General features: G+C 39.9%; 1 protein-coding gene and 1 long non-coding RNA gene across 4 annotated transcripts in view; one reads left to right on the top strand and one right to left on the bottom strand.

The window, feature by feature from the left end:
- The window catches only part of LOC102394078, an 84,072-nt gene extending 79,292 nt beyond the window's left edge, over window positions 1–4,780 (bottom strand). For all 3 annotated transcript variants that reach the window (XR_006542340.2, XR_006542341.2, XR_006542342.2), the window contains exons 1-2: window positions 3,196–4,780; window positions 1,741–2,379 (exon numbers count right to left, since the gene is read on the bottom strand). This is a non-coding gene — a long non-coding RNA (uncharacterized LOC102394078). The remainder of the gene's footprint in view (window positions 1–1,740; window positions 2,380–3,195) is intronic.
- ARG1 (arginase 1) lies at window positions 2,215–16,895 on the top strand. The gene is made up of 8 exons (XM_006055417.4): window positions 2,215–2,353; window positions 6,917–6,989; window positions 10,029–10,203; window positions 12,530–12,689; window positions 14,526–14,620; window positions 16,000–16,104; window positions 16,321–16,457; window positions 16,705–16,895. The coding sequence occupies exons 1-8, from the start codon at window positions 2,297–2,299 to the stop codon at window positions 16,869–16,871; spliced, it is 969 nt and encodes a 322-aa protein (XP_006055479.1). The 5' UTR covers window positions 2,215–2,296; the 3' UTR covers window positions 16,872–16,895.
- Window positions 16,896–16,905: the final 10 nt, after the last annotated feature.

Genomic DNA, 16,905 nt, shown 5'->3' with positions numbered 1-16,905 from the left:
CCTGTCCTTCACTATATTCCAGAGTTTGCTCAAACTCATGATCATTAAGTCAGTGATGCCATGCAATCATGTCATCCTCTGTCATCCTCTTCTCATCCTGCCCTCAATCTTTCCCAGCATCAGGGTGTTTCCCAGTGAATCAGTTCTTTGCATCAAGTGGCCAAAGTATTGGAGTTTCAGTTTCAACATCAGTCCTTCCAATGAACACTCAGGGTTGATTTCCTTTAGGACTGGTTTGATCTCTTTGCTGTCCAAGAGAGTCTCAAGAGTCTTCTCCAACACCACAGTTTGAAATCATCAATTCTTCAGCACTCAGCCTTCTTTATGGTCCGACTGTCACATCCATACATGACTACTGAAAAAACCATAGCTTTGACTATACAAGTCTTTGTCGACAAAGTGACATCTCTTCTTTTTTAATACACTATCTAGATTTGTCATAGCTTTCCTTCCAAGGAGGAAGCATCTCTTAATTTCATGGCTGCAGTCACTGTCCACAGTGATTTTACAGCTGAAAAAAATAAAATCTGCCACCATTTCCACTTTTCCTCCATCTATTTGCCATAAGGTGATGGGATCAGATGCCATGATCTTAGTTTTTTGAAAGTTGAGTTTTAAGCCAGCTTTCTCACTCCCCTCTTTCACCCTCATCAAGAGGCTTTTTAGGTCCTCTTTAGTTCTGTAAGAGGTTAATAATTAACTATACAAAATCCCAGAGGTAAATATCTAGGATATGCAAGCAAATCCACAAGTAAAAGATAGGAAGACCATGGAAAATATTCCTCTTAAAATGGACCTTGTAAGACCTTATTGAATTTACACATTCAATAAATATTTATTGAGTGCCTATCACATGTCAACACTGCTCTGGGCACCAGGGTTACAGCAGACAAATTTCCTGCCCTTATGAAATTTAAATAGTCCACAACCTTCTCTCCTACCAATAAGAGAAAGAAATTAGTTTCTACTAAATGAATTTTCCTTTAAAATTATAATTGTGTCATTTTAAAATTGGAAGAATTTTTTAGGTGCATTTCTTCTAATTCCATACATTTGTGATAATATTCCCAGGGCACAGTGGCCTGACACATAAACACAGATGAAGTGTCACCTATGACACATAGTTGACACTTCATCTGTGTTTAGAATGTAAAGGCCAGTAGTTAGATGGGTCCAGAATTGCTATGACTGAGTCACGGCTTTTCCATTTTGCGCCATTTGGCAACCTCTCTGAGCTTTAGTTCCTTCATCAGTAAAATAACAAATAATGAGACAGCTCATACAATTCATATGAGGATTAAATGAGATAATATAAAACAAAACAGCATCTGGCACACGATAAAAATTCAATCATGACTGTTTTTACGTCTCTATTTCATGTTGATATTGAGTCCAGTAATTGTTATTTCTCCACGCATATCATGGGGCTTTCCAGGTGGCAAAGATTCCACCTACCAGTGCAGGAGATGCAAGAGACATGGGTTTGATCCCTGGGTAAGAAAATCCCCGGGAGTAGGAAGTGGCACCCGCTCCAGTATTCTTGCCTAGAGAATTCCATGGACAGAGGAGCCTGGCAGGTTACAGTCCATGGGGTCACAAAAAGTTGGACACAACTGAGCACAACAGACATATGCTATTTCAAAATTAGTATGGTAACACTTCTGGTTATTAATCAGGCAATTAATTTTTTCTTTAATTAATAATCAGAAAGGGAAGTCATATGCCTTCCCTGAGACCTACCCTGGTAGTGTGTGAGGTGTGTCTTGTAGATTAACCATTAATCCTAGAGTGAAAACTGAATTCAGGGTTGTCGGGCTGGAAAAGATGTGAGACACCATCTTGCCAGTCCCCGGTTTTTGACACAGGCAGATGCAAAGACCTGAAAGAGGTAAGTACCATGCTCTGAGTTTGCACAGCTAGAACTATGGCACTTCTTCTGTGGTTATAATTAATTATGATCAGAAAAGATGACTGTGATTAAGAAATCATGGTTGTGATTAGGAAACATTAATGTTACCAGGTGTCTTTGTGAACTGGGTGTGAACTGGCTCCATGAATGACCTCAATTAATTAGAGACCTAGACTCAGGAGGACTCAAAGTTATTCCGAGTATGAATGTGCTGGACTTCACTTGACTGTTGCTTTGGTTCAGTAGGTGGAGCCACTCTTCCTCATTAGAGTAAACAGATTCAACTCAATTATAAATAGAAAAAAATATGTGCCCTCCGCCATTGAGAGTTGCAGAGAGTGACGACTACCTGGAGACCTCAGGTGCCGAGGTGAGCAGTGTTGGAGCATGAGTTCCAAGCCACAGTCCATCGGGGTCATTGGAGCTCCTTTCTCAAAGGGCCAGGTGAGTCAAATTCTGGCTTTGAATAACTGCAGTTTATGAGAAAAGTTACGAATTTCAAAATTAGTAAGGTGTCACCGTCTGGTTAGTTAAACAGCCTGATACAATCTGACCTGAAATTTATACTAAAGTCTTTTCATCATTTTACATCATTGTATAATTATGGTCACAAATCCACTTATAACATTAGATTTATAACTATAACACCTAATCCCAGCCACAGCCAGTTTTATTTAAATGTGCCGAACTTTTCCTCATTTTTTGAGAAAATAATTTTATTTGAGTGGAAATAGACCATTTCTGCCTTGTAGCTACTCATTTAGATTTCCATGCTCTTATCGCTCTTGGTGTTACTGTGTATACGTAGAAGGAGATAGAATTTTAGGAAAATATACTTTTTTAGTTATGTAATTAATACCTAGAAAAATTCATAGATGGGTGGTAAATTTTAAGTTTTAAAAATGTGAATAAACTAAATATTATTGATTTATCAACATTTTGAGTTATTTATATTATTTTAGAGCTTTAATGATTCTATAAAATTGTTGATTCATGGATTAGGTGGAGTTCTTTGTGTACCTGTTTTTGAGGGATGAAAAAAGAAAAGCGAAAAAGGAAACCCACCTGCAGATTGATCACATTGAAAAGACTATTGGAACTCCCAAGTTCTAAAACATGCCAGCAACTCTTAAATATACTGTCTTTTTTTTTCTTGCCCAGGCACACTCATTCTGGTAAATCTAATGAGATTACAGATATCTTCAACTCCTCCAAGTGTCTGTGCTAAAGGGGTGGGGGAAGAATAAAACAAAAGCAAATAAGATAAAGTGTGAATTAAAACTCACCATGCAGATTTTTTTGAGGTTGTGGTTGTTTTAAATGAGGTTTCTCGGGTTTCTTAGAACTTTCTCTTTGCCCAACTGAGCAGTGTATTGCTTTTCTTAGTTCTGAACTCTTGCTTTGCACTCTGTGACTTTTTTTAATTACAAAACAAATTGGGACAGGTCAGAGGTTAGAGATGCGAACTGTTATTTGAAATGTCAGTCAAAACTGCTTCACTTCCCTTGGAAATCTTTCAAAGTTCTCTCCCGAAACACAGGGAGGTTTTGCTGACAAAGAGGTATTTCTTATAATGCTGGGCTTAATTGCAAATTCCACAATGTACTCACCTATTCTGACAGGTTCTAACAAAGATCACAATAAAATAACTGATTAAAAAAAAGAAGAAGAAAAGAGGGGATGGAGGGAGAAAGGAAGAAAGAAAGGGAGAGAGGGAGGGAGGAAATGGCTTGAACATGCTCTGATCCCTGGACCCCAGCAGAAGGCCACATGCTGATGATAACAGGCCCTCTAGGGGGTAACATTTTGAAACATAGCATTTTCCGTTCTCCATGATTCTTTCTCCTGCCTCTATAGCCCCTCCTTATTAAAACGTGGCACCATGCAAAGAGTAAGACACTACCGACCCATACACACACACACACACACACACACACACACGAGAATGAAGCTTCTTATTTTAAGAGATTTTTCTACTCTAAGGCATAGCATAGAAGGGAAAATTCAGCCAACATGTGAATTTCTGTCTTCAGCCAAGGGACGTAAAATTTGGATAAACAAGCAAAGGAGAGGATTAAAGGGCAGATGACTAGAAGGTTAAATCTGAAAAAGAACTCCATCCTCAGCCCCACACCCTTGCAGGGCAGTGGTTGAGGGGAGGGGGTGGTGACCAAAAATGAAGTAGGTATTATATCTATTGTCCTGTCGTGTTAGCTAAGGCTCAGAGGGCTATGGTAATTTGTTCAAGGTCACACTTCTTTGACTTTGTAATTCCAGACACTGATACCAAAGCCTGTGCTCCTGACCTGAGCTGTTACATCTTTAGTTCTACAGCGGATCTTGGAGTTGTGGTCAATTAGGGATTGGAGCCTAGCTTCAAAGTCAGTAGTGCTAACAAGGAACAATGAGGAAAGACCAAACATGAGAAGCATTTTAAATCAGATGGAAAATAAAAGCTAGAAAGTGTCAATCTGGGAAGCTAAATATACAGCCAGCCCTCCGTATTTGTGGGAATGTCTTTACTGTCATTTTATGTAAGGCACTTGAGCATCTGTGTGGGGGAGGGGAGGGTGTCCGGGTCAATCCTATACAGATCTGGAGGAGAAATTTTAGTATCAGTTAAGGGGTTGTATAAGATTTCTTCTTTTTTTTTTTTTTTAATAATTCTGAAAGTTCAGAGTGGTTTTATTTTTGAAATTTTTATTGAAATATATTAGATATACAATGTTTTAGTTTTGAGTGTACAGCAAAATGATTTAGTTATATATATATATATATAATTTTAATTCTTTTCCATTGAAGGTTATTATAAGATATTGAATATAGTTCTCTGTGCCCTACAATAGGTCCTCTTTGGTTATCTATTTTGTATATATTAGTGTGCATATTTTAATTCCAAACTCCTAATTTATCCCCTCATCTCTATCTCCCCTTTGGTAGCCATAAATTTGCTTTCTATGTTTGTCAGCCTATTTTTGTTTTGTAAATAAGTTCATTTGTCAGGAGTATTTAAAATTTGTTCCAAAGTTTGAAAGGGAGAGGGCAAAAGTCAGGGAGTTTTATGACACTGACAATTTCTGAACACCTACTAAGTGTCAGCTCTATAATACAGTGCTGGAAGTGTAGAGAAGATTGGACAGAAATCTAATAAAGGACAGAAGACAATGACAAATAACTCAATCAAGGCAAAATTTCAGCCAAGTAGCACTCTGCTGCTGCTGCTAAGTCACTTCAGTCGTGTCCGACTCTGTGCGACCCCAGAGACGGCAGCCCACCAGGCTCCCCCGTCCCTGGGATTCTCCAGGCAAGAACACTGGAGTGGGTTGCCATTTCCTTCTCCAATGCATGAATGTGAAAAGTGAAAGTGAAGTCGCTCAGTTGTGTCCGACTCCTAGCGACCCCATGGACTGCAGCCTACCAGGCTCCTCTGTTCATGGGATTTTCCAGGCAAGAGTACTGGAGTGGGTTGCCATTGGAGTTTAAAAATTGTACCTACTTGTTGAGGGGGTAGGGGTGGGAGTCATTAAAAAAAAAAGGCAGTGAAGTGAAGGAGCAAATGTGTCTGGCTGAGCCTGGTGTTGGAGGGGAGTCCCTTGCTGCTAGGGACAGGAATTTGCCATGGAGGATTTGCCCGGTAGTCAGGGCAAGTCATCTGGTAATTTGAGGTGGGAGGAACTTCCGCTTAGTTTGGTGCCACAGTGCAACCCTGAGGACGGACACAGGTGTCTTTCGGCACATCTTCCCACCTGACGGCAGGCTTCCCAGGCGGCACTGGTGGTGAGGTGCAGGAGGCCTAAGAGACAAGGGTTCGTTCGCTGGTTTGGGAAGATCCCCTGGAGAAGGGAATCCAGAAGGACAGCCCCTTTCCAGTATTCTTGCTTGGAGAATTTCATGGACAGAGGAGACAGGTGGGCTATAGTCCATGAGGTCGCAAAGTGTTGGACACCACTGACTGACTAACACTTTCACTTTTTCACTCCCACCTAATAGCGCAGAGTAACTTTATCTATTGAAAAGCCTTGTTGGAAATTGGAATCAGAGAGACACATAAAAGAACTACTTCTTTAGATGGCTTATATGCCAGGGGGCTGGAGAAGACTTACTGCAAGGAAGAAGTGTGCTAGCTTCCCCGATGTAAAAAGAGCAAAGGTAGCATTGTGCCAACCATGCTTAGACAGGTCAAAACTTGAAATACTGGGTTGGTCTTTATGAGTTCATCTCCCAAGTGATGATTTTCCCTGCTCCTCCTTTCTCTGCAAGAGCCCTAACTTACTACCATGCAGACCTGCACGTAGGTCTGTCTGATGTCATGCTCTTTTTTTTTTACCTTATGTTTTGACTCAAGCTGTTCTCCAGGTTTGCAAAGTTTCTTCATCACCCCATCTATTTTCCTAAATGACCTACTCATGTTGCAAGACTCAGCAGAAATGTCAGCCTGTTCTCTGCAGAATTCTCTGAAACGTCTCCGAAACTTCTCCACCCCTGACAGGGTTAAGAACATCCTGTTTTTGTGGTTACAATATCTTTTAACTGTGTTGATGTAAATCTCTAAGTATTATAATTGGGATTATTAATAAATATCCAAATCCCCTATTCACTTGTGAGTCACTCAAAGACAAAAGCCCTCTCCTTTGGATCATTGTATCTCTATCTCTCAGAGTGCTTTTGTACAAAACGCGTCCACTGTGTTGGTAACATAGTGTGATGGAGAAGAGAAGCTGCAAGTTTTGGGATCCAAACCACCTGGATGTGAACTAAGGCTCTGCCACTTGTTCGCTGTGTGCCTGTAGGAAAGTTATATAACCTTATTGATTCTATATCTTCATATTTGACATAGGAGTAATTCAATCTACCTCGCTGTGACGACAGTGAGATCATGTAAATTCCTGACCCTGTAGGTACTCAAAAAGTGATAGTTACTCTTCAACTGATTAATGAGAAAGGTTTCTATTGTGGGGGTTTGATGATATGATAATGTCTGAATTACTCTATGTTTTCATTGTTCAGCCACGAGGAGGGGTGGAAGAAGGCCCTACAGTACTTAGAAAGGCTGGTCTGCTTGAGAAACTTAAGGAACTAGGTAACTGTTTACTTAATCAATTTTTTATTAAAGTATAGTTGATGTACAATATTATATGTTACATATTTATACAATATAGTGATTCATAATTTTAAGGGTTACAGTCCATTTATAGTTATTGTAAAATGCTGGCTGTATTTCCTATGTTGTACATTATATCCTTGTAGCTTATTTTATTTGTAATAGCTTGTACCTCTCAACCCTCTACTCCTATATTGCCCCCCCCCCACACCCCTTCCTCACTGGTAACTACTGGTTTGAACAAGGTAATTCCTAAGTTGAAAGCTGATCAGCCCAATTTCTTTCTTACTCTGAAGGAAGGTCCAGGCTTCTGGTAAAAGAGGGTGTGTCTGGAGTGACATTTATACCACAGTGACATTATAGCAGCATTGGCTATAACCTTAGAAGTACATCTTACTAAAAAAAAAAATGCAGTGAAGGGGAGAATGCTCAATAAACACTGCTGGATGAGTATCTTCACTCAGATATTTTGTCTTTCCAGTGAGACTACTCTTGGAGTAATCTGTGTGTGGAAGAACTAGGGGGTGGGTGCGTGGTAGGGGATTCAGGGAAACTGAAAATGAAAAGCCAGGGCAGCAGAAAGAACATTACTAACAAAACGATCCTTATTTGTAAAAAGAAATAAAATAAGATGGCTATATAATAATAATAGTACCTAGTATTTGCATTAACATCCTAATGTGTGTACATATATACATATATTCTATATATACACATGAGCATGCAGATGAAAAGTAGTATAATTTTAAAAGTATGGGCTAAAGTAAAGGTCATCTTTATATGTAAAACCCTGATGAAATGTTGGGGAGGATATAGATCAATCAGAACTCTCATGTATTTTTGGTGGGAATGCATAAATACACAGCCACTTTGAAAAGCAGTTTGGCAGTTTCTTAAATAAACACGCATTTACCTCTTGACCCAGCAAATCTTCTCCTAGAGATTTACCAAGAGAAGTGATAACATACACTACAAAGTCTTCTACTTGAATGTTTGTAGTAGCATTATTTATAAAAGTCAGGAAATGGGAACAACAAATGCTCATCAACTGGTGAATGGATAAACACAAAGTGGTACATTCCATACCATGAGGGTAATACTCAACAATAAACAGGAACACAGGCAAGAGCATGGGTGAATCTCAAAGATATCATGCTGAATGAAAGAGGCCAGACACAAAAGGCTATAAACTGTATGATTTATATGAAATTCTAAGAAAGACAAAAGCCTAGCAAGAGAAAGATCAGCAGTTGCCTGTGTGAAAGGGCACAGATTGACTTAAAGGGCAGGAGGGAATTTGGGGAGTAATGAAAATATTCTGAAAGTGAAAAAATTCTAAATCTTTATTATGGTGGTACTTGCAAGACTGTGGATATTTCTAAGACTAGCTGACTTGTACATTTAAAATGAGTGTATTTTAGTGAATAACAATTATATCCCATAAAGTTAAAAAAAAAAAAAAAAAAGACCCCAAGCGAGAATAGAAAGCTAGATCCTTCAGTTAACAAGCGTAGTTTGGCTACATTTTATATCCACTTGAATCTCTTGAAGGTGTTACTGATTCATGGACACACATGGACATGTAATAAGTACAGTATACCATGACTGATTAATTCAGAACACTGTACTGATCCCATATCACACTTTTGCATGAAACCTGTACCTTGAAGCCTAAGCAGGGCCTTTTAGGAAGTGAGCCTAGGTCTTTAGAATCTTCAGGTTACCTGTAATTTATTTAAAAAGTATAAAAATAGAGCCTTTATTTCTTGACCTCATGGAAGCATTAGGCTAATCATATATTCTTATTTAATTCAGACAATCCCATTATGAGGCAGGTACAATGGGCAGGCAGAGTAGGAAGCTGAGTGGCTTTGGTTGGATGACCGCTTGGGATGAAACCAAGGGCTCTTAATATAGTGTAAGGAAATTGAGAAAATATCGGTGTCTTTTTTTTCTGAGCATAAATATATATTGTTGCTGTTCAGTTGCTAAGTTGTGTCCAACTCTTTTGTGACCCCATGGACTGAAGCTGGTCAGGCTCTTCTGCCCATGTGATTCTCTAGGCAAGAATACTAGAAGGGGTTATCATTTCCTTCTCCAGGGGATCTTCCCAACCCAGGGATCAAACCCAGGTCTTCTACTTGGTAGGTGGACGTTTAACTACTGAGCCACCTGGGAAGTCCTATATATATATGTATAAATATATTTTTTAAAAAACAGCTTTTTATTACCTACACAAAACAAGGTTATCATAGAAAAGTGAACAGCAACTGGGACGACCCAGAGGGATGGTATGGGGAGAGAGGAGGGAGGAGGGTTCAGGATGGGGAACACATGTATATTTGTGGTGGATTCATTTCGATATTTGGCAAAACCAATACAATATTGTAAAGTTTAAAAATAAAATAAAATTAAAAAAAAAAAAAAGAAAAGTGAACAGCACACAAACAGAACCCAAGACAGTGTCGCCAGGCGTCAAGCCCAAACCAGCTTATCACTGTTACAATTTCATGTCTAGCCTAACTGACTTGAGTCAAGAAGAATTTGCAGAGAACCCAGTATATAGCAGACAGCGGTGTAGAACCCAGTATACAGCAGGCACCGGTGTGCAGTGAAGTTGGGATGATGATGTCAGGTAATAGTGGATATGGTTTTTACTTTCACGAGATTTTATAGCCATTCCAGGTTCTTTTTTTTTTTTTTTTGCAAATACACCTATTTGGTAAAATTGGAATTATCCTACAGTCTGTTTTATAATCTCCTTTACTAACCTAACTTCCCTGGTGGCTCAGACGGTAAAGCGTCTGTCTACAATGCGGGAGACCTGGGTTCGATCCCTGGGTCGGGAAGATCCCCTGGAGAAGGATATGGCAATCCACTCCAGTACTCTTGCCTGGAAAATCCCATGGACAGAGGAGCCTGGTAGGCTACAGTCCATGGGGTCGCAAAGAGTTGGACACAACTGAGCGACTTCACTTCACTTCACTTCACTTACTAACCTAAAACTTTTAATTATAGAGTGTGATGTGAAAGATTATGGGGACCTGTCCTTTGCTGATAACTTTGATGACAGTCCCTTTCAAATTGTGAAGAATCCAAGGTGTGTGGGAAAAGCAAATGAAAAACTGGCTGATGTGGTGGCAGAAGTCAAGAAGACTGGAAGGATCAGCCTTGTCCTGGGCGGAGACCACAGGTCTTTTTTTTAAATGTTTATCTCTATGGGAGTGTGATATAAATACGGTGAAGGAAGTATAACCAAAACCATGAGAAGAGAGAAAATAGGAAAGGAAAGTATTGATCAATATTTTATATCACATTTTCTGCCTTGTTTCTTTTAATTTTATTGATTACTACTTTATTTTGGAAACAAAAACTTCCCTCTATTTGAAGTCTGTTATGACCTTTTTCTATGACAGCAGAAAATACATGGTATGTGAATGGATTTCAGCAAAATATTCAAGCTTACATTCCTAAATAAATAAGCACTGAGGAAATTAATAGCCTATTGTACTTGATTAGTGATAATAGAAATAACTATGTCAACAATTAAAGCATGTGTTTCTCACTATCAAAGTAATAATTATCAAATTTTTGAAATACACATGCATATATAAAAGAAAAAAAGTGGCAATTGTAGTTCTCTAGAAACCATTTCTACTAGAATTTTGAAAATCCGTTACATTTCCTTCCTGCCATAATTTTTCCCTTGTATATAGTTTTAACAATTGTATGTGTTATCCTGTTTTGTTCATCTACACTACAGATTTCCTTATGTTATTAATACCTCACAATACATATGAGCATAATTTTTTACTGTTTCTTGATATTTCATCTAGTAGGATCTCTCTCTATATATATGTATGTGTGTGTATATATATATATATATATATATATATATATATATATATATATCTCCATGTTGTCAGATATTCAGGTTATTTTCAAATTTCACCATTATGAATAATGTGGCAAAGATAATGTTGTGCCTGAGTCTGCCCATGTTTACTCTCAAGGTCCCAGGACATGTAATCAGAAGTACGATTAGATCAAAAGTACAAAGATTACAATGACTCTTAATGCAGAAGTCAATTACTTCAGTTCAGTTCAGTTCAGTTGCTCAGTCGTATCCGACTCTTTGCGACCCCATGAATCGCAGCACGCCAGGCCTCCCTGTCCATCACCAACTCCCGGAGTTCACTCAGACTGACGTCCATCGAGTCAGTGATGCCATCCAGCCATCTCATCCTCTGTCGTCCTCTTCTCCTCCTGCCCCCAATCCTTCCCAGCATCAGAGTCTTTTCCAATGAGTCAACTCTTCGCATGAGGTGGCCAAAGTACTGGAGTTTCAGCTTTAGCATCAGTCCTTCCAAAGAAATCCCAGGGCTGATCTCCTTCAGAATGGACTGGTTGGATCTCCTTGCAGTCCAAGGGACTCTCAAGAGTCTTCTCCAACACCACAGTTCAAAAGCATCAATTCTTTGGTGCTCAGCTTTCTTCACAGTCCAACTCTTACATCCATACATGGCCACAGGAGAAATCATAGCCTTGACTAGAATTACTTCAGCCCCCTCCATATTTTCCTTGAAAGCCAAAGTGTTTTCAGGACTTCTGTGACAAAACTCATGTTGAGTAACTGGAGCTCTCTTTTTTTAAGTAAAAAAATTTGTAAGTGGGAATTTTAAGAATGGCACATGGACAAAGGAAAAGAAACCTGAAGACAAAGAGCATCAAGAAAGGACTGCTTCAGAAAGTTCACGGTTCTCTGGAAGGTTCCTGAGCATTCACAAGTGGGAGAATGCAGCTTTGTATGGCAAATCCTGGTCTTTTAACTTTTGTGTGAGATACTACTTAGCTTTGCCATTCTGGCAAGTTTTCTGGAGCTTGGAGTGTTTGAGATGAATTTTGAGGGTTCTGGACCTGGCTAAGAGTGAGTCCTTAAATACGCAGCAGGAGACTAGAAAGTTCCAGCAGAGGATCTGAATGTTGAATAGAGTGAGCGTCCAGGATACACTGAAGTAGATGTAAAGGTTTTGAGTGGTGTTCCCCAATTGTAAAATAATTGGATTTTAAGAAAAATGGGAGGACTCTGTCATAATTCACTTGGGAGAATTAAGTATTTACCAAGAGAGATGAGAGTACAGAAAATGAGCCTGTTTTAACCCTGAGAACTGAGTGATATCTCACGCTAAAAAACCTTATTGTGTGGCTACTGTCTTTTCACACATTTAATTTTTAGTGAAACTAGAATTTGCAATTTTATTAGAAGGTGGTTTTAAAGAAAAATGAAAGTTTTTTAAGTAATGCCGTTACAGTGAATAAATATAACTTGTTAGTAAATACTGTGCTAGGTATACTTTCTCTATTGCGATTGTTTAATTGGGATCTTCAGTTTAAAATCTTTCAGAAATAGTAGCCGCTTGGACTTAAAGGAAAATCAGGCAAGAATATTGTGTAAATGATATGATAAACATACTGATACTGCAAACCTGATGTTCACACGAACTTCTTTCCCTTTAAAGTATGGCAATCGGCAGCATCTCTGGTCATGCCAGGGTCCACCCAGATCTCTGTGTCATTTGGGTGGATGCTCACACGGACATCAACACTCCACTGACAACCACAACCGGGAACCTGCATGGACAACCTGTGTCTTTCCTTCTGAAGGAACTCAAGGAAAAGGTAAACAGCTGGTTGGTATTCTGTTACAAAAGAATTATCTTTAGCAGAAGTTCAGAAGCCAGAAGGGAAGTAAGAACCCCTGTGTCATTTTATTCTTGATTAATTTTCAAACCATTTTCTCAGCAGCCAATAAGCAATGGGGGGGAGGTGGACAGAGGTAGTGAGACTGTGTATCTCTACATTTTTAATAGTTTGCAAACTGACTTCAGGTGTAGCTTCCCTTTTATTTTTTTTTCCCCTCAGAATTCCAAATAGTTTATGTAGATTCTCTGCTCTCAGAAAGGTGGAACACAATTCTCCACTCCTAAGTGGAGAATATGGCTGCTTAGTTTAGAGCCTTCCCCTAAAGTAGTATGAATTCCTGGCAAGGCCTATGTTCCCAGGATCACGGTGCTCTCCAGACTTCTTCCATGGGTGCTGTCTCTGTTCCTACAGTCATCTGAGCATGAGATTTGGCCCCTTGCATCTGTAGGTTTAGAGAAATGAAGACCTTAAGTGAAGAAGTTCTAAGGGTTGGTGACAGAGGGGACAGGGTTCAGGGCACAGCCTGCTGTTTCAGATACATAATCCTTCTAGAAAGGGCAGGCAGCACAAGGTCGGGGGGCAAGGCAGACTAGCGGGTGACTGTGGAGGGAGGGAGGCCACAGACGGTGTGCTCGCTCCTCGCTGGGTGGGCAAAAGCCCCCAGTCCTCAGCGTCCCCATCCTTTTGATTCTTAGTAGGTGGACACGACTGAGCGACTTCACTTTCACTTTTCACTTTCATGCATTGGAGAAAGAAATGGCAACCCACTCCAGTGTTCTTGCCTGGAGAATCCCAGGGATGGAGGAGCCTGGTAGGTTGCTGTCTATGGGGTCGCAGAGTCGGACACGACTGAAGAGACTCAGCAGCAGCAGCAGGTGGGGCAGAGAGGCATCCTCTATGACCAAGTGAGCAACATTCAGAGGTTAACACACAAACACCAAATGTGGAGAAAAGCAAGGACCATAACTCTGCTCCTGGTGCCTCCTCTTTCTGATACACACCCCACAGCCTCTCATCCTAACCAAGTGTCCCCTTCACAACACAGGGCCTTTTCAAACATGGAGATTTTAAATGCAGATTATGGTGGCTTATTATTTAACATCTTTACTATGAGAAGCATATGTCTAAATCACAAGAGGGAGAACTATCTCCTTGCTCCCTGGAAACTTCTTTTCTAAAAAATGTAAGATGAAATTTCAGAATAAGATTTAACATTGTGGTTCATAATTTTTATTGATACAATTGTAGTAAATTGGACAATGTGATGATACTTGGGGATCCAAACCTCCTTATGTTAAATGTCAGCAGCCATATTTTCCAAACAGATGACCAACATGATTGGTTTATACACCTGCAAATGTGTTGTTAGCTCATGAGAACAGCCAAGCTAGGCTCTGGGACATTTGAAGACATGGTCAAACCGAAGGTCTGATTGAAAATTTTCATCAGCCACTCTAAACCATCCTCTGGATAAAGTCTTTTTTGAGAAAGAGAAGAAAAGAAGGAAGCTACAAAAGCACACTGATTTCTTTATAGAAGAGTTCCAGGAGAACAGGGTCCAGTGGAAATGGAGCGTAGAGCAGGTAAATGCTGACAGGTTAGGTCTGGGCTACCAGGCGAGGCTGGGTGAGGCCAAAGCAACCAAGGGTAGCACAGGAGGACAGACATTCTCTTCCTAATTTTGTACTCTATTTTAATGATTTTCTTGAATTTTATGTTCTGAATATAACATATATGCAATCTAACAAGTGTCCTTAACTTTCAATGTAAGATTTGCTTATATATAACCCAATGGAACCATTGCAATTCTAGATGCCCGAGGTCCCAGGATTCTACTGGGTGGTTCCCTGCATATCTGCCAAAGACATTGTGTATATTGGTCTGAGAGATGTGGACCCTGGGGAACAGTAAGTTTATTCCTTGATGTGGTTTACCTTCCTTTTTGTCCTTTCTCATGTTAGGCATGCTGGTCAAGTCAATGAGGAAAAATTATTTTCAGCATCCAGTCTATATATCTATATGTGTGTGCTCAGACACTCAGTTGTGCCCGACTCTTTGCAACCCCATGCCTGCCAGGCTCCTCTGTTCATGCGATTCTCCCAGCAAGAATACTGGACTGGGTTCCCATTTCCTCCTCCAGGGGATCTCCCCCTCCCAGGGATAGAGATAAGAGAATATAGTCTCTTAAGTCTCTTGCATTGGCAGGCAGATTCTTTACCACTAGCACCACCTAGGAAACCCCATGTATCTGTATCTGTATCTAAATGCATGCTAAGTCACTTCAGTCATGTCTGACTCTTTGAAACCTATGGACTGTAGCCCACCAGGCTTCTCTTTCTACGGGATTCTCCAGGCAAGAATATTGGAGTGGGTTGCCATACCCTCCTCCAGGGGATCTTTCTGACCCAGGGATCGAATCCATGTCTCTTATGTCTCCTGCATTGGCAGGTGGATTCTTTATTGCTGAGCCACCTAGGAAATCCGTCTGTATCTAGATCTGTATCTATATACACATGTATATACATATATGAGCTTCCCAGGTGGCTCAGCCGTAAAGAATCTGCCTGCCAATGCAGAAGACATGGGTTTGAGTCCTGGGTTGGGAAGATCCCCTGGAGAAGGAAATGGCAACCTACTGCAGTATTCTGGCCTGGGAAATTCCATGGACAGAGGAGCCTAGTGGGCTACAGTTCATAGGGTTGCAAAGAGTCAGACAAGACTTACGAACTAAACAGCAACAACATAGATATATATGTATGTATTTAGGTGATTTTAACCTTGACTTGCTGTTTAAAAATTATTGATACATACATACAGTTCACCAAACTTAAATATATATTTTTAAAGATTTATGTTTTGGCTATGGTGAATCTTGGTTGCTGCACATGGCCTTTCTTTAGTTGCGACGAGTGAGGGCTACTCTGTTGTGGTGCTTGGGCTTCTCAACGTGGTGGTTTCTATTGTTGTGGAGCATCGGCTCTAGAGCATGGGGGCTTTAGCAGTCGCAGTGTGCAGGCTCAGCAGTTGTGGCTCATGGGCTCTGGAACGCTGGTTCAGTAGTTGTGGCCCACTAGCTTAGTCGCTCTGCAGCACGTGATTATCTTTCCAGACCAGGGATTGAACCAATGTCTGTTGCATTGCACGGTGAATTATTAACCAGTGGACCACCAGGGAAGCCCCTTAAATAATTTTTGAATCTTACCACACTGATCTTTTCTCTAAAAGGAAACAAGAGGGTCAGCCTCCTTATAAACTGTAGATTATCTTAATATCTTCTCTTTCATAGCTATATTTTGAAAACTCTGGGAATTAAATACTTTTCAATGACTGAAGTGGATAAACTGGGAATTGGCAAGGTGATGGAAGAAACATTCAGCTATCTACTAGGAAGGTATGATGCGTGTGTGTGTGTGTGTGTATAAACATAAATATTATTAAAACGACTTGCTATTAACACTAGTCAATGTAAGTTATTAACAAAGCCTGCAAGTATAATCATGAAAGTTCACAGGGTTGTCACTTTTTGTAAAACAAAGTAAGAACTGTATTCTTCTACTAAATATTAAACCACCAACTTTAACCTGAATTCCTTCCCACCTTTTAAAAGAAAGAAAAGGCCAATTCATTTGAGCTTTGATGTTGATGGACTGGACCCGTATTTCACGCCAGCTACTGGCACACCAGTCCAGGGAGGTCTGACTTACAGAGAAGGTCTCTACATCACAGAAGAAATTTACAAAACAGGTGAGTAAAACTCTGAGTGAATACAAGACAAAGTGTACATCTGGCCAATATATATTGATACCTCCCTGATCTGAAAACAAAGCCCCAACTTAACACTTTCTGAATTTCCATTGCATAATACAAGGACTGAAATGTTTTCAGTTGTTACTACCTCTTTGCACTCCTGGATAATACTTCAAGTCAATCTGTACTAAATTACAAATGTCAGCTATTTAATAAATTACATTATTTCCATTTGTTGTTATAGGTTTACTCTCAGGATTAGATATAATGGAAGTGAATCCATCTCTGGGGAAGACACCAGAAGAAGTGACTCGAACAGTGAACACAACAGTAGCAATAACCATGGCTTGCTTTGGGGTTGCTCGAGAGGGTAACCATAAACCTATTGATTACCTTAGACCACCAAAGTAAACATGGAATCATCATATAAAAAAGTCTCACAGCT

This window comes from Bubalus bubalis, chromosome 10 (assembly GCF_019923935.1).
Source record: "Bubalus bubalis isolate 160015118507 breed Murrah chromosome 10, NDDB_SH_1, whole genome shotgun sequence".
In the NCBI taxonomy this organism is placed as follows: Eukaryota; Metazoa; Chordata; class Mammalia; order Artiodactyla; family Bovidae; genus Bubalus; species Bubalus bubalis.
This window is presented reverse-complemented; position numbering and strand designations above follow the sequence as displayed.